The following is a 9,341-nucleotide window of genomic DNA, read 5'->3' as shown; positions in this document are numbered from 1 at the left end:
TTATTTTCCTTACGTTTGATCTGCCGGGGTTTGCTCTGCTTTCTTCGGGACATGTCTTTCTCCTGCTCTTGGTCCGCTGAAGGTAAGTGATCTTCCTAGGAAGAACTAGCACTGAAACACTGATCGATCTCCAGCCGGAGATATCCGCATGACCTGCACTTTGATATTCTTTGACGCACGAGGACTACCTGTGGCCAAGTAAGCTTTAGTTACTTTTCAATATCTTCCCAGATGTGCGGTCTTCTCTTTTCCCTTCCTCCTCTTCCTTGTGAGGTCTTAACTGTCACCTACGGGATGCCAGTGACTGCAGTTGTATCGCTATAAGTATTCTATAAAATGTTGCCGCTATAGAGGTCAATGTAGCCTATAACTGTTTTCGTTTTCCCTTTGTTTTTCCCTAGTCCGCCCAACACTCGAGTACTGGCGGGCACTTTTCAATGGAGCGCGAGCGTTACATTAAACATTACAGCTGATATGCAGAGCCGACACGCCCCTCTAACGCCCCCTGCGTCTGACGTAGGGCTAACGTGTCCGTTATGGGTGGGTTTTTTCTGTGAATTGTAGGCCCCAAAATTCTTCAACCAACCTACTTTAATTGTATTAATTGATAACGTTTGTTTTGACTCGAAACTTTTCTAAAATGGTCGAAATTCAGCATAATACAGTATTGGTATGCTGTATTAGATCTGTATAATGTGCAAACTATAAGGTAGCCTGATAGTTCATCTTTTGGAATTAACCCACACTTACTTGACTCCTGAAAACGTCACGTTTAAAGATGACAGGCAGCTATGATATAATTAGAAAGACAAATTGATGAGAAAATTAAGACATGGAAATCTTGCATAAGGAAATCTTTGGTGCACGTAAATGCAATATCATAGGTAATGTGCAACATTTTTCATTTTATGCAATTCAATTCAAAGTCAATTCAAAGTTTTACCTGGAAAACCTAGAACATTGTTCAAGCTTCCTGCCATCGAGGACCTCTATTCCAGGTGGTGTCAGAGGACGGCCCTAAAAATGGTCAGACTCCAGCCCCCCTAGTCATAGACTGTTCTCTCGGCTACCGCACAGCAAGCGGTACCGGAGCGCCAAGTCTAGGTCCAAAAGACTTCTTAACAGCTTCTACCCCCAAGCCATAAGACTCCTGAACAGCTAATCCAATGGCTACCCAGACTATTTGCATTGACCCCCCCCCCCCCCCCCCAACTCTTTTACGCCTTTAACTCTACCTACATGTACATATTACCTCAATTACCTCGACTAACCGGTACCCCCACACATTAACTCTGTACCGGTACCCCCTGTATATAGCCTCACTACTGTTATTTTACTGCTGCTCTCTGATTTTTTACTTATCTATTCTTTACTTAACACTTCTTTTTATTAAAACTGCATTGTTGGTTAAGGGCTTGTAAGTAAGCATTTCACTGTAAGGTCTACAACTACACCTGTTGTATTCAGCGCATGTGACAAATACAATTTAATTTGTTTAGATTTATGTTGTCATTAGAAAATATAGCTTCAAATAATGTATGTTGCTCTATCCTGGTATATCATTAATTGAGAACATATGTATCCGACTGTATACATCAAGTAGCCTACTATTTGTATAGGAAAATGTTATGGGATGCATTTGCTCCATTGTTTACATTTTTGTTGTTAGCTCACTCTTTTAGGGTATGCACAAACTGAGGAGTGTGGCTTTAAAATAGTCACATCACTATTTATACTACCAAAATGAAACCAAGTGATAGATTGTTGGTGTGCAATGTATATTCTCAATACTTAAAAAATAGTTTAAGCGTTTTTATTCAGTTTAACATTTTTTACAAATATTCCAGGAATTTGTAACAATATCAATCTTAAGTAGGCATCAACTGAGTACAAATCACAAGCAACCAAAACAATAGCACACAAGACAAATGTTTAAGTCAAATTCACTGCTGCCATCTAGTGACAGTGAAAATCTTGTGCAGTAGAAAAAGGCTGGTGTGTAACTGCACGGTAGCTGTTATGTTGTGTCCACATATGAGTTTGTCTTGATGATGTACAGAAATTGAGACTATACTGTCACATGTGATAATGTGATACACACAGATCATGCTCGTCTTTGAAGATCTTAGAACATCATTTGATACTTACTTCATAGATACACACAAGATCCCACGTTGACATTTGAATTTAAGACAGTCATGGGAAATTATACTTGCAAGACCGAGCAGTAACACTACACAATACATAGCTCTACTTGTGTAGTAATGCTGTTATTGTAACAACATTATCTGGTCATATCATGTGGTAATTACTATGTATTACTACATGTATTACTACATGTTACTACTTTAGAATGACATGAAAAAGCTGTTTGAGAGTGAGTGAATTATACTATGATACCTGTGTGTGTGCGTGTGTGTGTGTGCCTACCTATTTGTTTAGTACTTGTATGCATGTGCTTACATAGTGTGTTTAATACTTATAAGGATTCAAAGCTTTAAGAGGTATTCATTGTCCTTAGCAGGGTAAGGATTCAAAGATTTAAGAGGTGTTCATTGTCCTTAGCAGGGTAAGGATTCAAAGCTTTAAGAGGTGTTCATTGTCCTTAGCAGGGTAAGGATTCAAAGCTTTAAGAGGTATTCATTGTCCTTAGCAGGGTAAGGATTCAAAGCTTTAAGAGGTATTCATTGTCCTTAGCAGGGTAAGGATTCAAAGCTTTAAGAGGTATTCATTGTCCTTAGCAGGGTAAGGATTCAAAGATTTAAGAGGTGTTCATTGTCCTTAGCAGGGGGTGCCAGGTCTCTGTAAGTCCTCCCAGACTCGCAGCAGGTCACTCACATGGTCCATTTCAGTAGTGATGACACTAGAGTAGTAACAGCGATTATGAGTGTAGGGCATGGAAAGCTTGAAGAGGGAAGAGTTAGGTGGGTAACTGGCTGCAATCCCTAAATGGCTCAGACACATACCCAGGTAGGCATCCTCTAAAAATATGGCACGGACTTGTTTGGATGCTTCCACTATCTTCTCAGGAAGATCTATGGAAAAGACATAACCATTTCCCAAAAGGTAGGGAGGGAATTTGGTACCGGGGTAAACCTTATTGGGAATGTACCACTTTGAGGTGCGGTCTCTCACCACTTGTGTGTTTTGGCTGAACTTCCCAGTGATGTAGTTGTGCTTTGGTGTAGTTGGGTCTATCAGCATGTTGACCAGGTTGTGCACATTGAGGAACATGTCAGAGTCGATCTTCATGGCGAAGGAGGCGCCGGGGCAGCGAGAGGCCAGCCACTCCAGCATCACCATGGTCTTGATGGTCAGGTTGAAGTAGCTGTCCTGGAAGTCACTCTGCAGTATGTCATGGTACTGCTGGTTCTCAAGCAGCACCTCCTCCTGCATCCTCTCTGCCTCCACTCCACTGGGCAGGCCCAACAGGAAGAACAGACGCACAGCCCGTCCCAGAACCAGGCTCTCCTTACCCCAAGTCTTCCGGATATCCTCCCGGGCTACCAGATTACCAGGAGCTACTGGCACCATTAGAAGCAGGAAGGGGCTGCGGTCCTGGCACTCATGAGGCTCATCCAGGACAAACTTATATTTCTGTGGGTATGCTACATTGTATGGTGGAAAAAACTCCCCCTCATTTCCATTGATATAAGAGAGAGGAGTTAGATCCTGGCCTCCTAGCAGCCAGAGTGGGGTCTGGCTTATATGAAGAGTGAAGAGGGTGGTTACGTAGAAGATCACCAGGATCCCCACAGCCAGGAGAAGCACAAAACACCTCCGATGGAGAAACCTCATGCATTGACATGTTCCACTGTCTTCTGTTTTTTTACTGAAAGTAATGGGGAGATTTTAAAAGAGAGGAACAGGTCAAGGTGCTAAATTATTTTACTTTTATTGTTTAATTTATTTGAACAACATGATATAAAAAATAATCATATTAATAGAAGACCATGTTCAATATATCACTAAGTCCACTATAAATACATTACTTGTAAGACAGTCTTGTGAAGACTTTTAAGAACACAAAGCCAATGATATAAGTCAGAATGCATTTACCTGTTACCACTTGTTCCACTGATATTCAAGTGTTGAAGTTCCATGGATAACAGCTTTCTTTGAACTGGTCAGCCAGACACGGCCTGCCCTTCAAACTTGTTGTGATTTATACTGGTCATACAGTATGTTGCAGCAGTCTCTGACAAAATCCTAATCCAGACAGCATTACGTGTGATGTTATATATATAGTGGCACGGCAGCATGCATGAAGTGGCGCTGGGTATAGTTAAGAGCCTTATACTTAAATCATGGTGCCAATAAACTATACAACTAAAAATAGCACTATCTGGTCTCGTAACATTTCCAACAGAGAACACTAGAAAAAGACAGTCAAAGTCATTCAGGATTAGTACACTACCCCAAAGGATATTGAGCATTGCTATGAACACCAGCTGGTCAAAAAACTGACATAAGGTTATAAGGACAAAGCTGGCTTATACTGCAAATCTGCAGTGAGACACAGGTCAGTGCTTCACTAAAGGACAAAACCCAAGTAAAGAGGTGTATTATTGTCAAAAGAGTCAAAGAGAATTCGATACAATCTACTGTACTGTAACTTATTTGTCCCTTCATGTATCACTGGACATTATCACCTTGAAATACAGTTGCCAACTCTGACCAAGCTCACTCCAGCAAACATATGTTCTTATTTGTTTTTACATCCTTCTTTTAAAGCCCTTTTAAAGCCCTTGACAACTTAGGTATCCCTGAATAGCCTTACTAAGCGTGTTGTTCAAAGACCGTTGTTTTGTGAGTTGGGCTGTAGGCTGTTAGTGTCACGTTCGTTGGAATAATTATCGGACCAAGCTGCAGCGCGATATGATTTCCACATATTATTTATTAGAAACACACAATACATCAAAGAAAGAACGAAACAAACAACGAACCGTAACTAAGAGGTGTAACATACACTAACTCAAAACAATAACCCGTAAAACACAGGTCAAAAAAATGCTACTTAGATATGATCCCCAATTGGGAATCATACCAAACACAAACATAGACAAACTAAACTAGAACCCCACATAGAAAATAATAACTAGAAAACTCCAGGGTCACGCCCTGACCTACTCTAACATAGAAAATAAGGTCTCTCTATGGTCAGGATGTGACAGTACCCCCCAAAAGGGAGGGTTAGGGGGGTGTCTAGTGTCAGTGGCGGCTCTGGTGCGGGGCGAAGTACCCGCTCATCCTGCAGATCCGCCAGCATCGGGGGCGGCTCTGGTGCGGGCCGAAGAACCCGCTCATCCCGTGGATCCAGCCATGGACCCAGGCTGAACACTGTGCCTGGACTGGACCTTGGTATCAAGGAAGGCTCCTGCCATGGAACGGGAATGGACACCAGATCTGGAATGGACAACAGTGCAGAGGAAGGCTCCTGCCATGGAGCAGGACTGGACGCCGTATCTGGACTGAGCACCGGCGCAGGAGAAGGCTCCGGCCATGGAGCTGGACCGGTCACCGTGGCTGGACTGGGCATCGGCGCAGGGGAAGGCTCCCGCCTTGGAGCTGGACTGGGCGCCGTGCTTAGACTGGGCAACGGCGCAGGGGAAGGCTCCGGCCATGGAGCTGGAGATTCCGGACCGTTGACCGTCGCCGGAAGCCCTGGACTGGGGAGGCGCACTGGAGGCCTGATGCGTGGGGCCGGCACAGGTGGCACCGGACTGGTGACACGCACCTCAGGGAGAGTGCGAGGAGCAGGCACAGGACGCACCGGACTGGGAAGGCGCACTGGAGGCATAGTGCGTGGAGCCGGCACAGGTGGTGCCAGACTGGGGACACGCACTTCAGGGAGAGTGCAAGGAGCAGGCACAGGACGTACCTGACTGGGAAGGCACACTTGAGGGAGGGTGCGAGGAGTGGGCACAGGACGTACTGGGCTGTGCCGGAATCAATTGTATCGGAACTTTAACACACTTCGCATGGCAAGAGCGAGGAGCAGGCATAGGACGTACCGGACTGGGGACACGCACTCTCCGTGCGAGGAGGAGACACATGACGTACCGGACTGGAGAGGTGCACTTGAGGCCAGAAGCGTGGAACCGGCACAGGTTGCACCAGACTGCTAACCGGATCCTCTGGTCGGATGTTGAACAGAACACACTTGTACAACATCTCTTTCATCTCTCACTCTCCCAACTTTGCCATTGCCTCCCTGACAGTCTCTGGCTCTTCCCTCTGCTCAGCCACCAGCTCCATGTGCCCCCCAAAAAACTTGGGGTTGTCCTTGGGCTTTCTGTAGCCGCGAACCCTGTCGTCGTCGCTGTCCTCCACAATCTCCTTCCGTCTGTTGCCAAGGAAGGGTTTCGCATCTACCCATCACTTCTTCCCATGTCCAGAAATCCTTCCCTCTTTGGGCACGCTGCTTGGTCCTGGTTTGATGGGATATTCTGTCACGTTCGTTGGAATAATTATCGGACCAAGCTGCAGCGCGATATGGTTTCCACATATTATTTATTAGAAACTCACAAAACAAAGAAAGAATGAAACAAACAACAAACCGTAACTAAGACGTGTAACATACACTAACTCAAACAACATCCCATAAAACACAGGTTGAAAAAAATGCTACTTAAATATGATCCCCAATTAGAGACAACGATAGCCAGCTGCCTCTAATTGGGAATCATACCAAACACCAACATAGGAAAACTAAACTAGAACCCCACATAGAAAATAATAGGTCACACCCTGACCTACTCTAACATAGAAATTAAGGGCTCTCTATGATCAGGACGTGACATTTAGGGCGAGGTCTGGTGAAACAGAAGTTAAATCAATGTGTGTGTGTACCCATTCAGGGGCAGGTACTTGGTGTAGGGAGTGGTATTTGCTTGAATGAAAACTGAGTGTCTGTCTGTCTTGCCAAAGACACAGCCATGTAAACAACACTTAGAGTGTACCATACTATAGTATTTTTAGGTGCTTAGCTGGGCACAATGGGTAAGAAATCCTTATTTCATTATTTTGTACTAAAGAAAAAAAATACAAAAAACTGGTACATTACATAACATGCATATTTTGATTACTTTAGCTACCAAGATTATTTATTTAATTTAACTAGACAATAATAATGGGGAAAGTACTACAGGAACATCATACGTTGCAGCATACATCCTGTACCGATGTTTTACTCCAACAGTTAGTTGGCTCCTTTAAATAGAGAAACTATGAAGAACGACATCATTATGTGCTCAGACTTTAATCAGGTTACATGATTAAGGCCCCTTGTGGTTAGTGTGCTTCCAGCAGCGACTGGACCAGTGGTCTCTCTGAAGAATAGGAAAGTTCAGGGCAAGTATATGATTGTGAAAGGCATAGAGCAGAGGGTGTAGCAGTATTTGAAGATACCCTATCCACCTGTGGGTCCTCTGCGACTGGCTGCCCAACAGCCTGCAGAGCCATGGGAACAGCACACACCAACCTTACATCTCAGATGGTTTAACCTTTGTACTTTAACCTTTGAAAATAAAGGACATTTGGTGAAACCAAATACATGGGTTAATGCCAACAGCTATACATGTATTTGATTATTAATAAACCTATATTTCAACTAGCAAACTATTTCTTTCAACAATCAATATTCTTTTCCTCTTTGGTTGAGATTCAGTGCTGAGACTAAACATACCTGGAATGACATGCACCTCCACCTCTTCTGATTGGCTGCCGCGACCACATTGCTCCCACCGCTATGCAATGCAAATGTGCATGAGCTGTTGAAAGCAATTTAGAAGCTGTCATTCAATTTTTTTTTAATCACACTGATCTGTCAAATTTGTTATTTGATTTCAAACAAATTGAATAGGTTGAACGAACCAAAGTGTAATTTTGGATCATTCCAATCAGAAAAAACACTTCAGATGAACAACAGTGCCGTACCACTTTTTACAGTGGATGTCAATGGATATTGTCACGGCTTTCTTCCTGGGAAGGTGAGGCGGCCCAAAACGCAGCGTGGTTGAAGTTCATGGTTCTTTAATAAGAGACACTTAACATGAACAACCGTGAAAACCGAAACAGTCCTAACTGGTGCATAAAACACAAAGACAGGAAACAATCACCCACAAAATACCCAAAGAATATGGCTGCCTAAATATGGTTCCCAATCAGAGACAACGATAAACACCTGCCTCTGATTGAGAACCAATCCAGGCAACCATAGACTTACCTAGACACCTAAAAGAACACAACCCCAGAAATCTACAAAAACCCCTAGACAAGACAAAACACATAAATCACCCATGTCACACCCTGGCCTAACCAAAATAATAAAGAAAACAAGGATAACTAAGGCCAGGGCGTGACAGATATGGAGTGCTAACCAATATGGCATTGACCAAAACACCTCTCGGTCTCTCTCACTCTCTTTTTTTCGTTTTAGGTGTATTCCGGATCCAGTTATTTCTCAACACATAGTAAATGTAATGGCCATTGAATACGATCTGACAGACGTGTCAGAGGAGTCTTTATCTTAATGTATACACACCTAAAGAGGCAGCAACAGGTGAAAAACTACCTGTAAGTTAGACATGAAAAGTTGTATTAACATGTTACTTACAGTACCAGTCAAAAGTTTGGACACACCTACTCATTCAAGGGTTTTTCTTTATTTTTACTATTTTCTACATTGTAGAATAATGTTGAAAACATCAAAACTATGAAAGAACACATATGGAATCATGTAGTAACCAAAAAAGTGTTAAGAAAATATATTTTATATTTGGGATTCTTCAAAGTAGCCACCCTTTGCCTTGATGACAGCTTTGTACATGCATGGCATTCTCTTAACCAGCTTCATGGGGTAGTCACCTGGAAAGCATCTGAATTAACAGGTGTGCCTTGTTAAAAGTTCATTTGTGGAATTTCTTTCCTTCTTAATGCGTTTGAGCCTTTTGGTTGTGTTGTGACAAGGTAGGGGTGGTATATGGAAGATAGCCCTATTTGGTATTATGACAAGAACAGCTTAAATAAGCAAAGAGAAATGACAGTTTATCATTACTTTAAGTCATGAAGGTCAGTCAATGCAGAAAATGTCAAGAACTTTGAAATTTTCTTCAACTGCAGTTTCACTTGAGCGAGCCCGTGCCAAGCCAGAGCCCGGACTTGAACCAATCAAACATCTCTGGAGAGACCTGAAAATAACTGTGCAGTGACGCTCCCCATCAAATCTGAGAGTTTGAGAGGATCTGCAAAGAATGGGAGAAACTCCCCAAATACTGGTGTGCCAAGCTTGTAGCTTCATACCCAAGAAGACTCGATTCTGTAATCGCTGCCAAAGATGC

The 9,341-nt window shown here is 43.1% G+C and overlaps 2 protein-coding genes across 5 annotated transcripts in view; both read right to left on the bottom strand.

Annotated features, from left to right (window-relative positions):
* The window catches only part of LOC110519941 (zinc finger protein ZFPM1), a 95,478-nt gene extending 94,965 nt beyond the window's left edge, over positions 1-513 (bottom strand). For 2 of the 4 annotated variants that reach the window (XM_021596853.3, XM_090217434.1), the window contains exon 1: positions 14-484. In XM_021596853.3, the coding sequence (XP_021452528.1) occupies positions 14-53 (40 nt within the window). In that variant the 5' untranslated portion in view covers positions 54-484. Of the gene's footprint in view, positions 1-13 lie in introns of all 4 variants that reach the window. The other 2 variants (XM_021596842.3, XM_021596832.3) reach the window with 2 other exon arrangements.
* Positions 514-1,799: 1,286 nt separating this feature from the next.
* LOC110520087 (beta-1,3-galactosyltransferase 2-like) lies at positions 1,800-4,197 on the bottom strand. The gene is made up of 2 exons (XM_021597165.3): positions 4,060-4,197; positions 1,800-3,832 (listed from the first exon to the last, which is right to left on the bottom strand). Exons 1-2 carry the CDS (start codon positions 4,101-4,103, stop codon positions 2,782-2,784), a joined length of 1,095 nt encoding a protein of 364 aa, XP_021452840.3. The 5' UTR covers positions 4,104-4,197; the 3' UTR covers positions 1,800-2,781.
* Between the last annotated feature and the right edge of the window lie 5,144 nt (positions 4,198-9,341).

The sequence above is a fragment of the Oncorhynchus mykiss genome, chromosome 1 (genome assembly GCF_057628025.1).
Source record: "Oncorhynchus mykiss isolate SJ-2025 chromosome 1, ASM5762802v1, whole genome shotgun sequence".
NCBI classification, from domain to species: Eukaryota; Metazoa; Chordata; class Actinopteri; order Salmoniformes; family Salmonidae; genus Oncorhynchus; species Oncorhynchus mykiss.
This window is presented reverse-complemented; position numbering and strand designations above follow the sequence as displayed.

Excerpts from the sequence above, each read along its gene's own strand:
- LOC110520087 (XM_021597165.3), bottom strand. The coding sequence starts at position 4,103 with ATGGAACTTCAACACTTGAATATCAGTGGAACAAGTGGTAACAG. Across the intron at positions 3,833-4,059 it reads AGTGGAACAAGTGGTAACAG|TAAAAAAACAGAAGACAGTG; the intron begins GTAAATGCATTC and ends CATTACTTTCAG.